Raw genomic sequence first — 16,947 nt, 5'->3', positions numbered from 1 at the left:
TGTATTTGATAATATTAAAGACATATGTGAATGTGTCGCAACATATATATTGTCGCATTATATAGGTTGGTATAAGTTGCTTATTATTTTGAGAAAATATCTAGAGCTTAATTAGATCCAAGTTAAAATAAAAATAAGCTAACGAAAATATGTTGAATCTAGTTGTACATTTTCATAAGAAAACAAGGTGTATTACGTTCTTAATTAATATATATTTAACCTTGTTTTTTTCACTAATTTGGTACTTGGTTATAAATATAATTTACAGTTTGGGAGTGATTATGTCTGGGAGTTGGATAATGGGAAGAATATGGCCATTGAATTTAATAGTTGTGAGAACCAAAAAGTTGCTAGGCTTGAATTTGCGTAAGGTTGAGGAAAAAGATCTTTCTGGGAAAGTTTGTATAGTAACTGGTGGAGCTCGTGGTATTGGTAAAAGAGTTGCCACTTACTTTGTAAATTGTGGTGCAACTGTAATAATAGCGGATTATTTGGAGGATGAAGGCAGAATATTGGCTTTTAAATTAAATACGAAGAAAAAAGTGAGTAATGGTTTTGCTAGATATATGTACATAGATTTAGAAGATAAGGAATCAATAAAAACTTTTGTAAAAAGATTCATATAGTAAGTTAAATCTATATTTGATTCAATTATTGATCACTTTTTTTACTATAAATTTTGCAATTTGGCGACATTTAAATGTAATTATCACTTATATCTGCAGTGATTATGATCGTTTGGATATTTTAATAAATAATGCAGGTATAGGAACAGCCAAGAACATAAATATAGATTCAAAAAGAAAGAAGTCAAACAATAACTTAAACAGGGATGTAATAAACAACATTAATAAAATTTTCAAGATTAATTATTTAGGTACATTTGTATTAACTGAATCTCTAATTCCTATTTTAAAAGTAAGTTGGACACGAAATCTTCTTTCTTCTCTTTCTTCCAATTGTTACTTTATATTGTTTCTCTTGTTCATATTTGTTTGGAATAAAGAGAGAAAGAAAATGTTTCGTATCATCAAAATGATACATACACTATTAATGTTTTTCAGAACACAAAGGGATCAAGAATTGTGAATACATCTTCTCCAACACATCGTTTTTTTGGATCTAATATTCTCAAGATACTAGAATGTTCTCAAATACTGGACTATGACTTTGCCTATGGTGCTTCTAAATCTGCATTGTTATTGTACACTCTAAAACTGAGAAGAAATGCAATGGGACTAACACCAGGAAGGTGCAGTTCAACTGAAATGTCCTTGAAAGATGCTGAGTATTTTCCCTGGTCAACCTGTGTGAATCCGGGTTCTGTGAATACCAAAATATTTAAAAACGCATTTCCATACAATCTTATTTGGATTTTTAAGTGGTTTCTCCTTGATTTTAAGAAGGTATGTTGCAGCACATGCTATTAAAGACAGAAGCAGGGTGCTTATTGCTGTTCTTAAATAAAATAAACTGAATATCTAACTTATTTAGGGATCGGAAACAACTATATTTGCATCTATCTGCCCGAAAGAGCAAGCCACTCTTTATATGACTCCTTATTGGCTTCCTGGGAATGGATCGTGGTTTATTGATAAATATGCAGATTTTTTAAGTAAGTAATACAATTATGCACCAAAACGATGCTCTTACATTAACTACTTCAGGTATTTATGTTGGCCCCCACTTCGGAGTCCCGTATCTAAATGAGGATGCAGCTTTGTCTGCAGAGTTTCTATTTGAATGGACGAGAAATATAGTTGAAAGTTAATGGAAAAGTGGAAATGAGAAGTTAATTGACAACTGGTGTAGCGATATGGATAAAAAATTGATAGTGTTGATGATCTGGTTATTATCAACAACTTTGAAAAAGGTTATACACTGGTGAAATACACCACTTGCTTTATCATTGATGTTAATTATTTTCAGTTTAGTAGTTAGGATTTATACACAACTGTACTCAAAATAATATTAATAAATGAACTAAATAGTATATAAAAATAACTGACTCGTATTAGGAGTTAAAACCACCAATAACTGAAAATTTATCACTTATTGATGAATATGGGTATTTTTCACCATTAATTATGTATGCAGATGTATCATTATTAAATTTGGCCGAACTACCTAGGTAAGATGTTCCATTATATATTTCAGGCGATGTGTTAGTCATTTTTGAGCTTAATCTGTCTGTATACGTTACAAAAGCAACAATAACAGTAATGTCATCAGGTTTTCCACCTTCTATGTGTCTATTTACATCAATTAACGCTCCCTCGCTAAAAGGTGTCGCTTTAGCTTTTGAACCATGAGGAACACTGTTTGCAGCCTTTAAAGCACATGTCAACAACTCTTTGGCAATACAATCAGCAACTAGTACAGGATTTTCATTAAAGTTTTTACCATACTTTTTTCGTGTCTTGTTTACAATATCAATCATATCCTCATCGAAAATATTGTCAAATATTCCATCAGTTCCTATAATAACTAAATCACCAACTTTAGTATCCACTCTAAATGACTGAACCACATTTGAAGACCTTTTCAGAATTTCATCACTAGAACAATTTATATCTGGCATTATTGTTAATTGATGCGGACAATTAAAAAAGTGTTGTTGTATTTCACTTCTAGCAACTATATCATACCCTCCAACCACAGTGTTAAAAGGAAGTCTTCTCCTGGAGTCACCTGTAATAGGCTTTCTATTAATTGGATTTTCAATATATGGAATAGATGGAATCTCCATTGGTTCCTTATTTGACGGTCTTAGTATGATCATTTGTGAATCCCCTACATTTGAAACCCAAAGTTGATTGCCATCTAAGAAGCAAAGCAAACATGTCGTTGATCCATATGACGCACAGTTTGAACATGACCTACAAAGTATGTGCTTCAGGAATTCATATGAATAATAAGGAAGAGAATTTTTTTGAAACAATTTCTGTGACTCATTATCAAATTGCAATCTGTTGTTCTCCCTCATATTGCAAAGCTCAACGCAATTTTTGAGCAGTTCAGATGGAAGCTGGCTCGGATCGAATCCCTCTGACTCAACTGAAGATACACCATCGGCTATTCCAAGTAAATTCCAAGATACAAGCCATGAGTCCGCATTTATATTGCTTTTTTGTTGTTTTAACTCGTGTTGTGACGATATTGCTGCTCCAAAGAAGCTTAATTCATTTATCTTTCTTATATCAACTTCATTTGCTTCTTCCAAAAACCTTTTGGCCAAGTTGTTATTCTGAAAACAACCACATATAAAATCAGTTGCTACGCTCCACATGGTAAAAAATCAGTATATTTTATGCTAATTTTTTCCTTGTTACTGTAAAAGGAAACAAAGTATTTTGCCTTAAATTTACATTTATTCACCTTGTTAATTATCCCTCTTCAATCTAAAATATATTACTTGCCACTTATTTTATTAATCTTACTTTGAAATAACTTATAGTTTAGTACTCGTTTTAAAAGATATACACTCTTCTCCTTGGCTGTATTTAATTAAATTATAACATATCATACGCAAACAAAAAAAACCCACATATACTCCTGTCTGTAGTGGGATTTGAATCACCTTTGTATTTATTAGATCGATCTTTAACTCCTCTCGAATACTTTCTAGGAGAGAAAGATAAAACTAACTCAAAGTTAAAAAAGAAAATCAATCTTAACTTACTTTATGACTTTTTTAAAAGAAAACTTCTTAATCACACACATACATATAATTAAATTAGCTTTGTTTTATTTCCCCTCTCCCCACTTAAAATTTATACTCTAGGTTTACTATTCGTATGTATTATAATATTTAGATTATAGTAATGCACGCATTGGCGCCACTGCCGGCGCCAATTTGGCATTATGTATATGCATGTATTGGTTAAACGAGGCAAGGGAGTTATACGAGAGAAGAAAAGAGGTTATTTTAAAACAATTCAGAGTTATTAGCAACGATAAAACCTTTTGTTCACTCTAGAACACGGGGGACAATAGAAAATTTTCGCGTGAGTTAAACGGTTGTTGCCCTTTAATTAGATAGACAGAACTTGCATTGAGCAAGATAAAGACTGACCATCACTTTTGTAGTTTTCTGATACGTTATACATTTCGAATTTATTATTCAGTATAAACCTCGTGTATTTAGCAGTATTCTTGTTAATAATGGTGTTATATTCGTCATCTCTACGATTAAAATTGAATTTGGATGAGGGGTCTAGAATTATTTCAGGTATCTCGATATCCTTAAAATCAGGTCCGACTACTTTTCTTGGTGGAAACATCGAATTAAAGTATAGTATGTCATCGTGAGAAAAAGTAATAAAAGACAAGATATAGCTTGAAAAATTCACTTGTGAATAATGATTAATAGGGACAAGTTCACCATGCCCAAATAACGTAGAGAATTCATTTAAATAGTTACTTTCTGAAAAATTTCCATTGATTATAAACGAAATCTGCTTTGAAAAATCAATATAGGCCATATCATCGATCTTATCACTTATTTTTACAGGCCAATTAAAAAGTATTTCCATCACAAATATTTTCCATATAATTTCTTTTATTGAATATCTAAGAGACTTTATACAACAAATCTGATTTTTCAGTTCATTACTTGTAAAATCAACATTACCCAGTACTAAATGTCTAAATCCAGAGTAACAATTTGAGACATCAAATTCCAGGTATTGTATTTTTTGCAAGTACAAAAAATAGTCATCAGCAACATTAAAAGTAATAGATGTATTTGATTCCAAAAAAACTCTGTTATTGCTATACAAATACAAATATTCTGTAGGCTTTACTCTCTTTTTTAAGCTGCTAATAGTACAGCAAATTCCGTTTATTATTTTGTCAATTATTGGTTTTATTATCCACATTTTGGAGCTTTTTTTACTGTTAAATTCAATCAATCTTTTATTTTTGTAAAGTTTATTTTCATTTAACGAATCTATAACCAAATCATTTAAATTGTGACACAAACATATTAAATCTGAACTCATTAATAGATCCATCAAACTACTACTTATGTAATTGTCAGGGTAATACCCCAACAATACATTCACCCTTCTAATGCCTACATTTATTTTGTCGCACATTTCCTCTGTATTATTACTGTTATTATAGAAAATATGACACTTGTGATATTGGATTATGCAGTATTAATAGTGGATTAAGTCAGAATAATAGTCGATTCTAGCAGGTGAATACAAAATACTTATTGAATTGATGATGCCTTGCTTTAAAGGTAGAAACAAATTTTAGAATTATATTGCATAAATATGTACAGTTTATAGTTATTACTGTTGTATAATTTATTATATAAGTTGTTTAAACCCAGTATCGCTATTTTCTTATCTTGAATTAAATGCTTTTAGTCGTCGAAAATAGAGTTATAACCTTAAGGTTAATTCCAAAAATGTTTACTCATTTAAATTTATAGCTTCTTAAAATGTAAAAAAAACACTTTTGTAAGATATTTGTATCCTTTAAAATAATATACATTAACTACTGAATTAAATAATTACTATATTTGAATGTAAAATTTGTAATTATTCTTATTAAATAAAAATAACTTTAAATATTATTAGTTTTTAGTTTTAAAAGTTAATACAACCAAGGTGATGCTGATTGATCGAAAGTTTTATTTATGTATACACTGTATTTTGTGGATCTTTTGTAATTTAACTTACGCAATTGTAGTCCTTTTTTACAAGATCCTCACTATCAGTTTATTTTGACATTTCTGAAAAGCCAAAGAATTGGCGCCATGGCAAGAATTTTTGCTTTGTACTTGTATATTTATGCGACTAGCCATAAACCTATTTCTTTTATTTTCACATTTCTATTCCTCTTTATTTCTTAAAGATTCGACCAACTGTGCTTGAATTGACACTTAACATTCTGTCTATACGTTGATGCATACGACAGGTAGGAAATAAAGAACAAACCAATAAATATTCTACTTTGCAGTTATTTCCGACTGATTTTATTCCCTTCTGTTACAATTTAAATTTTAAAAAAAGTTATAACACCTTTAAAATAATCAGAATAAACATCGGTGATAACTGTAGATTAGGTATTACTTAAACAATTCAAGAGCATATCCCTATAATTTTTGTATTAAGAACAAAAAGAAAATGGATTCATCTGAAACTTCGGGAGCAAAATCACAACTTAGAGCTTATAAGATTGAAGCTGGAAATGAACTTCGTATAATAGCTGATCCGAATCAGTCTTGCACCATAAGACTTTACTCTTCAACTGGTGGGGTGTCAGGAGGGCCTATAACCGGTAACAATTCAAATTTAACTTCAGCAGAAATATTTGGAGCAGAGTTACCTCCGGATGTAGATATAAAAGTGGCACCATTATCTAGGATAGCTATTTATACTTGGCATGGCTGTATATTACAAATTAGAGGACCAGTTCAGCAGGAATATGAAAGTGTGAATAATAGCATGAAGGACTATATGGAGGTTATTCAGGTGTTGGATAATAGGAGAAGTTTTTCAAAACTTTATGGTACCCTTGGCCCCAGAGTAATGGTAACAGGTTCATCAAACTCTGGAAAATCAACACTATGCCAAATTTTGTGTAATTATGCTGCAAGGAGAGGTTACACTCCACTATTTATAGACTTGGATCCAAGAGGATCTACAGATAAGGCAAATATGCAGTTTCCAGCAGGTGTTATTGGTGCAACTAAAGTTGATGAGTTTTTTCTTCATTATAGAGAACTAAGAAACCCACTTACATTTTTCTTTGGGCATTTAAACGTAACTGATGACTTACAGCTTTATATTTATCTTTGTAAACTATTAAGTGCTTCTATAATACTTAGAAATCAAAGCATTCAAGATACAAATAGTTTGGCATCTGGTTTTATTTTAAATGCACCATTTCAACCATCGAATGAATTATTATTGGAGCTCATATCAATTTTTGATATAGATATTGTAGTAGTTATGGATGATCCAAGCACTCAACACTATTTGGCCAATAGATTTGATTACAAAGAACCACAAAGTTATGACCAACTTGAAGCAATAGCTAATTCTAATTCATCTGTTTCAACTAAAGGTGATGGTAATAACAACGGAGTTAATGACTCCTCAAATGACGATTTAGTATTGAAAGAAAAACAGTTTTCCGTACTTCCTAAAATATCGGTTGTTGGAGTGTCAAAATCAGATGGGGTTATTAGCATTACTTCTCAAAGATTGGCCGAAATAAGAAGAGAATGTTTAAAATTTTACTTTTTTGGTTCACCGGAGTCTCCTCTTAGACCACACACAATTAATTTAAAAGTAGTTCCTTTGGGTGAGGATGGTAAATCAGTTGTGAATACTTCAACATTAATCTCTAGCACATGGTGTCATCTTGTTGAACTACAAATAGCTTCTCTTCCGGCTTCTGCTCTTCCTGCTGACCAAGATGTGTCAATGATAGGCAACAAAGCACAAGTTCTTCCACACAACAAACCATTAAAAGGCCTCTTGAATACGATAGCAGGTATAAGCCATGCTAAAAGCTTGGAGACTGTGCAAGTCTCATCCCTCCTTGGAATATTGCACATAAGAGCTGTTAATGAAGAACAGACATCTTCAAGTGTTGACGAGCCACATCGCACAACAAATTTTACTAATTTCCCAACAATTGAAGTACTTTGCCCTGGATTAAATGAACAAGGTGAATTTCCATCTCATTATATTATTGTTGGAAATACGCAAAAATTGAAATTCCATCTTGAATGATTAAATTGTATTAAATCTATTACTGACTTTTTAAGTTAGACTTGTTAGAATTTTCATTATTTAACATATCGGTAGGATTATTCCTATTTATCTTTTCCTCAACCGAAATGTTAGAGTTTTTATTTCCAACAGTTTTTGTATTTTTTATGCTAACAACAGTTTCTGAGGTTAAATTGTCGTTAATTTTAATATTGTTGCTTACATCAGCATTACTAGCACTAGTTCCCTTAACTTCATTTACTACTACTTTATCATTTTGTCCACCTACTTCAATTCCAACTCCTTGAATGTTTTTGCCAAGATCCTCTTTTGAAATAATTGTATTATCATCCAACACTAAAGCTCTAAATACATTCATTATGCTTTCATTTCTTGTGTTTTCATCCTGGCTGTTTACTTCACTTTCAGTATTGTTAATATCACCACCATTATTCCCCCAACATCCATTTGATCCTTCTTCACAAACACTTCCACTATTAATTGGTGAAGACGCAACTGATGAAGAAAATATTCTCTCGCTCCAACGATTATCTCCTAGCAAATTATCTAAACTACTCCTTAAAATACCATCACCTATATTCCTCATTACCATTTTAAGTCCATTCCTATTGGAAAGATTGTTGTCCATTGCACTGTTGATATCGCTACTATTATTGGCATAGTTTTTGTGCATTAGTGATTTTTCCTTTTCAATAAATTGTACACTAGAACCTCCCCCACTTCCCATACTTTTAGTTATTGCTTTATTTGCAATAACAACTCCTGGATAATTTGGAACATTTACATTTTGTGTATATGGTAAAATATATATTTTAGGTTCCCTTCTTTCTGCGAGACCGTGAATTAAGTGGCAGTAATATGTATTGCAGTCTCCTCTTTGAAATTGATCACATAACTTTGTTTTATAAATAAGTGGATGATAATTAACTTCTTCAAATGAATGTGCAAATGGGCATCCTCCACCCCTATTGCAATGCGATACTGAGCTTTCATCTTCTTTTATAATTATATCTGGACATAATACTGGAATGTATCTTATCGTTGACTCATTTGAGAGATAAAATGGACATCTCCTCGGCCAATATATATTGTGTGAATACTGGCATCTCGAAATTCCAAAGTCGCAACCCATTTGTTTTGATCTTTTACATGGTTTTGTTCTAAATCTACATAAATCACTATCACTCAAGAGTCTTGGACAGGCCATTCTTTCTATATTTATTTTTACTCGCTTAGTTACTAATTACTCTAATTTATTAATCACTTTAAATACTTAATTATACTATAAACCTATTCAACATAACAAAATAATAAACCAAACAAATATACAAACCTAACAAGTGTATGAATCTTATCTATCTATTTTACACTTGTTTATGTATATACTTATTCACCTTATATTAATTAAATAAATAAAAACAATAAATAAATGCCCTCTTCAAAACTTTACTTTCAAATTTTGAAAAACTATTACTAAATTATAAATTAAAGTTTTATTCTAAAACCTTAATAATGTATCTATAACTTTATTTTTACTCTAAATATATTTTTCAAGTTGCTATACCATTCTTTATTCTCCAACAAACATGGACTTTATAATTACTTGACATTTTTTCACTCACCGAGTAGCCTTCTCTCCATTTCCCTCATTTCCCACACTTATTTCAATTATTTTTATTCACATTCCTGCCCTATGTTTCTGTCATTTATGTATTAATTACTTGCCATCCGCCTTTAGGCGCTAATTAACATGCAGAAACCACGTAATTTGTTACATTAACATGTATAAAAACCGGAATCATGAGCATGCTTCGTTTAAATTTCAAAACAAGAGAAGATTTAAACAGTTAATAAAAGTAAACTAAACTAAGTTTATCACAAATAAAATTGATAACTTGCCGTGTAGTTTTGATTCTGTACAGTTGAATTATCGTTTATATCTCTCCTTCAGTATAGAAATGCTTAAAAAGATATGAGAACTGAAATTTAGAGTGAAAAAAGCTGCTTATATATATTAGAGTGAATTAGTTCTTAAAGCCGTGAAATTAACTCAAAATGTTTGGTATCTGGCATGGGTAAACATAATAGTAGCGATTATTTTTTCATTTGTGTTTAATTCCGTCTTTTCACAATACAAACCCCATTTCAAGATGTAAAACGGGTTTAAGCGGGAACCACTGAAAAAAATAAATGCATGTAATTTTATCAATAAAAAGTAGAATTTATTTTATTTAAGAGCAACTATTCTTTGTTCACACATTGAATACTTTGTTATCTTTTCAGGCATACTTTGACTTTTTGGGGAATTTATGACTAATATCGAGTAAAAACAGTTTTATTTGGTGTACAAATGATAAATTATAAATGATAATTTGATTTTATTTTGACGATAAGAGAAACTTAATATATATATTATCGTATTCTTATGTATGGAAACAGTGCTAATTTGTATGTGATAGGAACTGAGTTTAAAAGTTCAATAACTCAACAATAACAATGGTTAGAAGTTCAAGAGAAGAACTTTTGGATAGGAGATTGAAGGCAAATAATTACGACGATGAAACGTTGGAGGAGATGAGAGGGAGAATAAGGAGGATAGATGGTCACAGAACGAGTAGTTTATCTGATATTAGAGATTTTCAAAGAAATTCAGATTTAATGTCTTTAAGAGGCGAAAGTGAGTCTACAATATTTATTTCAGAAAGTACTTTGATGGAGTTGAAAAAGAAAGTTGATGAGTCTGAAACACAAAAACAGTTTATGAATGCGTTAAAAGAGAGGTTGAAAGAACTAAACCACGAAAAGGAGGTTGCATTAAAAAAATCAAATACAGATCAAGAAATTATCAAGAAGAAGAATGAGGAAATAAAAAGACTGGAAGAAGAGAATAAAAAATTGAACAGTGATTTAAGAGAGTTGAACGAGATATTGGATAATTATAAACAAAGACTATTGGAATTGGAGAATTGCAATGATAGCGTAAATATACTTACAGGAACAGACATGCAGTCTAGAATTGAATGTGGCGTTCGAAATTGTGATGAGAATTTCGAGGCAGCATTTAGTAGAAAGAGTACTGGAGGTACAGTTGTGGATGGTAACTTTGCTGCAAGGGAAATAAGAACTTTGCAAGAGGAATTATTGTTTAATGATATTAGTAATACATCGTCATCACAAAGTTTAATACATGAACATAATGAATTAAATAAGGAAAAAAATAAATGTGGCGTTAGGCATGTTCTATTTAATGAAGTTACTGAGAGATTTGCATCTGAACAAATGGAGGATAAATATGAGAATAATATTAATAGAATAAAACATGTAATGGGTGAGAGTGTGCATGAAAATAAACAGGAATGGTTTAATTTAATGATGAAATTAGGTGGTTTGGTCTCATTTAAATCAAAAATATTACTAATGATACAATTTTTGGAGAATGAAGAGACAGAATTACTGGGCAGCATAGTGATTAATTTTTCAAGTCAAGAAAAAGCAGAGTATTCAAACAACAATGATAATGATTGTAATAATAACAATGGAAATGACATTGGTTTGACTCACAACAATAGCAATAACAACAATAGTAGTCGCAGTAGAAGATTAAATAATGTTGGATATTCAGGTCCAGGCGAAAATAAAATCAAGATTATATTGTCTCCCATTAAAGCAGTAATAAACGAGATACTACAAAGAATGGAGGGTGATATGGAGAATTTTGAGGGAATTGAGAGTGCCCTTTTAGAAAAAAAAAGGATTTTAAAGATATTTCATGAACAAATAAGTTACTTGAAGGAGAAATTGGAAAGAAGTTCGGGTACATCAGGTGACAACTCAAATTGTAGTAATAGCAGAGTAACGTCATTCTCAGATTTGACAACTGAAAGGGAATACACGGATGGGGGAGGTAATTTAAGTGGTAGATCGTCGAAGTTCTCCGAGAGGCTGAAAAGTAGTAAACACGGGGATTCAATTAATAGAAAGTTATTATCAATTATCTCACGCTTAAAGTTATGGTTAATGGAGGAAATATTGTACGATGAATATATAATTGAGTTTTATTTGTACAAAGATGTTGATTACAATAGGATAGCAGGTCGTTATGACTTAAATGACGACAAATTTATTATGGAAATTGAGAACAGTGAAAGAAACTTAATAAATGAGATTGAAGATAAAGAAAGAGACAATAGCGATTATGGGTTTTTGAATAAATACGAATATTTATCATATGGTATAGTTCAGATGATATATATATTAAACAAGCAATGGGAAAGATCAAATTTAAATGAAAATAAGTTGCTAATTAAATTGCAAGAAATGGTAAGGATATATCACAGATTAAAGGGCTTTATATTGACATCAAGAAACAATATTGCAAATAGTTTTGGTGGTAACAAAATTCCTTCAAGTATTGATAGTAGAGATTTAGACAATAGTTATATGGGTGATAGTTCCGACTTTGAGTCATTGCATTTATCTGATGAAAACAACTATGTACTAGCTTTGGAAAAAGAGTTAACTAGTCTTGGACTCGGAATTTTTTCAGGAAGAGACTTAAGTAGAAACAATACCAATAAAATGATAGTAAATGATACTGATAATAACTCTACCATCGATAAAACTAATCAACATGTCTTGAAAGGAGATGTTGGTGAAAAGTCAGGATTTGATACTGTATTGAGAAGAGAACAAGTTAATGAAATACTAAAACGTTTAGATAAGTACCCAGATCCTCTAGTTGCAAATAAAAATGAGGTACTATCAATCAGAGAATTGATAAGGCCTCTAAAATCGTATGGAAGAAGAGCACCTGAACCATACATTGGTTTTTATACTTTATTAACATATAGATTGGATACTGATATAGAACAACATGACCGCGAAATAAGAGCTTTTCAAAAGGTGATTAAGGGCTTGGAGGATCAATGTGACAGACAACAGGAGGAATTAGAAGAGCTTCATGAAGAATTGGAACAACTTTACGATATTTTTGAGAAAGAGGTTGATAACAAGGAAGGTTGCAGCAATAACGGAGGTGAACATGATGAGTGTAACGGTAATGAAAACAAGGGTATAAAAGATGGAGTCACTGTGGCAGGGATATCCGACAAAGAATGGATAAGTTTATGCAGAAAATCAAGTTTAGGTCAAAGTTGATATTTAAAGATATTGTGTACTTTTCTATTTTTCATTGATTTTTTAGGATAAAAACAGGCTTATTAAGACAAGATATAAATATCTGCAGTTTATTAAAATTATCTATATTTCTTCGCCCCTAGAAAAAAGTTTTCGTTTAGGTCTGAAATATTCACTAATTTGCCACACTTTTCTAAATATTTTTTAGATTTGTAAGTAAAAAGAAATACGAGAATAGTCGAGGAGTGATGAACAAAGTAGAAACTCTATCTTTTTTAATAAAATAAACTTTTCTTTGAAGATTATTCTGTCTTTGACTGTAGTTTTAATAAAAAGAATCAAATATTAATAAAAATCTTGTTGAGGTAGTATAATATTGATAATTAAATTTAAACATTATTAAAAAATTGAGTGCTATTATTTTTCTTTTATTATAGATAAGGATGAATATTAATCGTATAAAAAGTGGAGAGTTTAAAAACAAAACTAATTTAGAGCAATTAGGTACACCAAATTACATTAATTGTACAAAAGATTATAGCTATGATAATGATTTCAGCTTAATTAAACAAAGTAGCTTTGAATCTAATGGAGAAGATCACTACGACATAAATGATGGCTTTCTGGATCAGGATTTACATGAAAATGGGAGTGAATACGATGCATATGGTAAAGTAAATAATAAATATTACAATAATCAAAGGTATCGGAATAAATACAATAGTAAATATAGTAGAAAGAAGAAAGGTAATAATTATCTTGATATTGATTATATGGAGAATAACAATGCAAATAGAACAGAAATGTTGACAAATATAAAGTTATACGATGATTCAGTGAAGGAAATGGAGATTATGAAGGATCGTTTGGAAGTTTGGAGAGAACACTTAATGGAGATAAGTAGCAATATAAGTAGAGATTCTCTGTATGTAAAAGAAATAGGGGCAAAAGTGCTTGAAAAAAAGATAGATGAAATAATGAGTGACAGGAGAATGTTATTGGACAAGTTAATAAACAGAGTTGAAAATTTTTCAAAAGTAATGAGCACAAGCATGGAGTGTATGAGTAATTCAATATTTGAATTCGAGAAGAGTGTTTATGGTGGACTCAAAAATGGATACAATAATTACACTATTAATTGTGGGGACTGTGGAAATGACTCCCATTCAAATAGCGGAAAAGTTTGTAGATCTTACTATCAACTAAGTCAAAGGTTGAAGGATATAATGACTAATATAGATCCATATATAATAGGCAAGGATTTAAATATGGATGATTTGATCTCAGTAAAAAACGCGAAAAAACCAATTCCAAAAGAGGAACATATATTTAGGGAGCCTGTAATATTAATAATAGATCCACGAAATATGGAGAATATGTACTTGAATTACGATAACATAAACAATAGTAAGCTAGAAGTAGAGGGGATTATAGGTAAATCTATTGTAATCAATTCATTAGGGTTCAGCAAAAAGAATGACAGTGATATATTAGTTAATGGAGTTGAGGGCAAAACAATCAATATTGAAGGAAAACAAGTGAATAACTCAACTAATGCGAAACAAAATTACAAAGACGATATAAACCATGAGAATAATGAAACCAGTAATAATTGCATAAAAGACACCTTTGAATTAACTAAGTCTGATATTAAAAACAAAACAAACCTGGAAAATAACAACTATGGTATAAAAGGCATTAGTAATCGCGGACAAAGTACCCCTACTAATGATTGTAACAAGAGTAGTGGTGGCATTTTTGACAGCATTTCCACTAATCAAAGTAATGAACATAATATGACAGGCAAAGACAACGAAAAAACAATTATTAACAAAGGTGAATCCGAAAGTAAAAGTGGAGGCAGAAACAAAAGTACGAAGAGAAATGGAAATAAAGGAGGTAAAAGTAATAACACTAAGATTGACAAAAACACTAGAAATAATAATAGTCATGATACGAACAGTAATTTCAATAATAAAAGGAAGAAAAAAAATATAAAACTAAATACTAATTCAAAACTGAGGGCTGAAGTTGAGAAATGCTTGGGATCTAATATGAAATTTGAGTCAGAATTAAGCTTTATATCTGAGTCAGAGTTCGAGCCTAAGTCAGAGTCAGAGTCAGAGTCAGAGTCAGAATCGAAATCATATTCTGATTCTGATTCTGGTAGTGAATTTAGGTGTGATTTAAAGTGCAATTCTAAATGCAGTGTTAATAATAAAAATAAGAATAGCAGCAATATAAACAAAAATGACTGTTTAAAAAACGGTAAAAATACAAGACTTAAAAAACTAATTAAAGACTATTCAAATCTATATGCAGAGTATATAGTTAAAAATAATCTTTCAAAGATTATTGGATTCATTAATTAATTTTTTTATTATTGGTTCTATTTTCTTTCTTGAAGAGTTAGCTACATTGTTTATATTAAACAGTCCATGATAAAAATTGTTAATAGTATTGTTAGAATTGGTATCTATTTCTTTTAACAATAATATCGTATTTATACCATTCAAGATTTCACTAAGAGCACAATGCTCTCTCGAGAATATCATTATTTGCTTTATTATTGCTGGATACTCCCTTTGTTTGTCTGTTAATAAATCATTGTATATAGTTTTCTCGGCCGGTGAAAAATAACTAGTATCACTGTTGTTACTTAGTACAAATGTACTCAATAGTATATATACGTTTAAGTTCTTAAAATTCATATAATTTACAGCTTTTTCATTAAATTTGCTATTTTCGTAGTAGTTTATTATACTCGTAATATTGATCTCAAAACTTGAATATCCTACATTAAAACTATCATTCTTGTAACTAAAAAGTTTATAGTCCATGCTAAATAAATCCGTTAAATCATTTTTAAACAATAAAACTGTGTTTCTGTTTGAGTTTTCAAGTCTGTTTTTATATAAATTCATGCACTCTTTATTGCTTATATTTGTCTTATTGCACAACCAATTATGTATTTGACTATCTAATAAGCACCATCTTTTGTTTAATGAACGCTTATCAAAATTTGAAGTATCTTTAATGTGTAACCTGTTAATCTCAGTGAAAAAAATAAAGTAAAATAACTAACCCTTTAATATTGCTCCTATCAACATTAACAAATAATACTTATTTGCCAATAAGTCTTCATCTGACAATCTACCATCATTATGGCAATCCATCCACTGATATTAAAAGATATTTGTTGTTGAAAAAAGTTATTCACATTTAATGTGAATATTCCTTTAAAATATTTATTTATCTAAGTAAACTTACAAGTTTTCCAATTAATGTTGAACAACTCCCTATTTTAGTACCTTTTGAAAGTCTAAATGTAGATTTAGTTGTATTATCGTCCTCGTGATGGTCAACTATAGATACTATGTTGTTCTCAAAACTAAAATATAACACAGAATTATTTAATTTTCGAAGAGAGGAACTTACAACTTTTGCGAATTATCCAAAACATTGTGATCTACTAGAGTTATAAAAGGACCTTTATCATTTGAAAAACTACTTGAATCTTCTGCATCTCTATTTTCAATTTTATCTATTAAACTTGTCCTTATATCATCAAAGAAAATAAATGAAAATTCAGAAATATTAATTGGTACACTAGCAGTTTTTTCCGAGAAATAATTTATTAGTTCAATTAAAGCAAATTTTAGTCCTATGCTCTCTTTATTAAAGTTTAATATAGGTACATGTTTTCCGTAAATTCTCGTTCTTGTATCATTTTCAAAATTAACTGGAAAATTTATCACATTAAGTAATTTTGAATATGATATTGCAGAAACCACTGAGTCCTTGTTTTTAAGTGGTCAAAACATTGAAAAAGGAATAATTTTTAGTTTATTAATTTTCACAGTTTTCAAATCTATTGCTACTACTTACGAGATCACCGCTTGTATTCCCCAATATATAGTTTATTCTAGTATTTTTTCTAGCCTCTCTCTGAATTTGCACCAGGTATCCCTTCAAATCAGTATCCATTATTGCATTTTCACTACAATTTACGTCAGGAAACGGCAGAAATTTTAAAGATAAATGGGGAATTACA

The 16,947-nt window shown here is 30.3% G+C and overlaps 8 protein-coding genes across 8 annotated transcripts; 4 read left to right on the top strand and 4 right to left on the bottom strand.

Moving 5' to 3' along the window:
* Positions 1 to 149: 149 nt before the first annotated feature.
* On the top strand, positions 150 to 1,771 carry FG379_001492 (oxidoreductase; the record flags this gene model as incomplete). Its single annotated transcript, XM_067327095.1, has 5 exons — positions 150 to 625; positions 726 to 918; positions 1,065 to 1,406; positions 1,495 to 1,615; positions 1,668 to 1,771. 5 exons carry the CDS (start codon positions 150 to 152, stop codon positions 1,769 to 1,771), a joined length of 1,236 nt encoding a protein of 411 aa, XP_067182571.1.
* Positions 1,772 to 2,014: 243 nt separating this feature from the next.
* FG379_001491 (uncharacterized protein) lies at positions 2,015 to 3,289 on the bottom strand (the record flags this gene model as incomplete). Its single annotated transcript, XM_067327094.1, has 1 exon — positions 2,015 to 3,289. One exon carries the CDS (start codon positions 3,287 to 3,289, stop codon positions 2,015 to 2,017), a length of 1,275 nt encoding a protein of 424 aa, XP_067182570.1.
* A 745-nt stretch (positions 3,290 to 4,034) lies between these two features.
* FG379_001490 (uncharacterized protein) lies at positions 4,035 to 5,099 on the bottom strand (the record flags this gene model as incomplete). Its single annotated transcript, XM_067327093.1, has 1 exon — positions 4,035 to 5,099. The coding sequence occupies one exon, from the start codon at positions 5,097 to 5,099 to the stop codon at positions 4,035 to 4,037; it is 1,065 nt and encodes a 354-aa protein (XP_067182569.1).
* Positions 5,100 to 6,140: 1,041 nt separating this feature from the next.
* FG379_001488 (pre-mRNA cleavage complex ii clp1-related) lies at positions 6,141 to 7,757 on the top strand (the record flags this gene model as incomplete). The annotated part of the gene is made up of 1 exon (XM_067327091.1): positions 6,141 to 7,757. The coding sequence occupies one exon, from the start codon at positions 6,141 to 6,143 to the stop codon at positions 7,755 to 7,757; it is 1,617 nt and encodes a 538-aa protein (XP_067182567.1).
* Positions 7,758 to 7,776: 19 nt separating this feature from the next.
* FG379_001487 (3 CCH RNA binding domain involved in RNA metabolism) lies at positions 7,777 to 8,964 on the bottom strand (the record flags this gene model as incomplete). Its single annotated transcript, XM_067327090.1, has 1 exon — positions 7,777 to 8,964. The coding sequence occupies one exon, from the start codon at positions 8,962 to 8,964 to the stop codon at positions 7,777 to 7,779; it is 1,188 nt and encodes a 395-aa protein (XP_067182566.1).
* Positions 8,965 to 10,253: 1,289 nt separating this feature from the next.
* FG379_001486 (uncharacterized protein) lies at positions 10,254 to 12,914 on the top strand (the record flags this gene model as incomplete). The annotated part of the gene is made up of 1 exon (XM_067327089.1): positions 10,254 to 12,914. One exon carries the CDS (start codon positions 10,254 to 10,256, stop codon positions 12,912 to 12,914), a length of 2,661 nt encoding a protein of 886 aa, XP_067182565.1.
* Positions 12,915 to 13,336: 422 nt separating this feature from the next.
* Positions 13,337 to 15,265, top strand: FG379_001485 (uncharacterized protein; the record flags this gene model as incomplete). Its single annotated transcript, XM_067327088.1, has 1 exon — positions 13,337 to 15,265. The coding sequence occupies one exon, from the start codon at positions 13,337 to 13,339 to the stop codon at positions 15,263 to 15,265; it is 1,929 nt and encodes a 642-aa protein (XP_067182564.1).
* Positions 15,266 to 15,416: 151 nt separating this feature from the next.
* FG379_001484 (DHH family) lies at positions 15,417 to 16,880 on the bottom strand (the record flags this gene model as incomplete). Its single annotated transcript, XM_067327087.1, has 6 exons — positions 15,417 to 15,476; positions 15,614 to 15,924; positions 15,979 to 16,072; positions 16,164 to 16,284; positions 16,332 to 16,693; positions 16,782 to 16,880. The coding sequence occupies 6 exons, from the start codon at positions 16,878 to 16,880 to the stop codon at positions 15,417 to 15,419; spliced, it is 1,047 nt and encodes a 348-aa protein (XP_067182563.1).
* Between the last annotated feature and the right edge of the window lie 67 nt (positions 16,881 to 16,947).

The sequence above is a fragment of the Cryptosporidium bovis genome, assembly GCF_009768925.1.
Source record: "Cryptosporidium bovis isolate 45015 chromosome Unknown contig_22, whole genome shotgun sequence".
Classification (NCBI taxonomy): domain Eukaryota; phylum Apicomplexa; class Conoidasida; order Eucoccidiorida; family Cryptosporidiidae; genus Cryptosporidium; species Cryptosporidium bovis.
The sequence above is the reverse complement of the archived record's forward strand: the minus strand, read 5'-3'. Positions and strand labels throughout refer to the sequence as shown.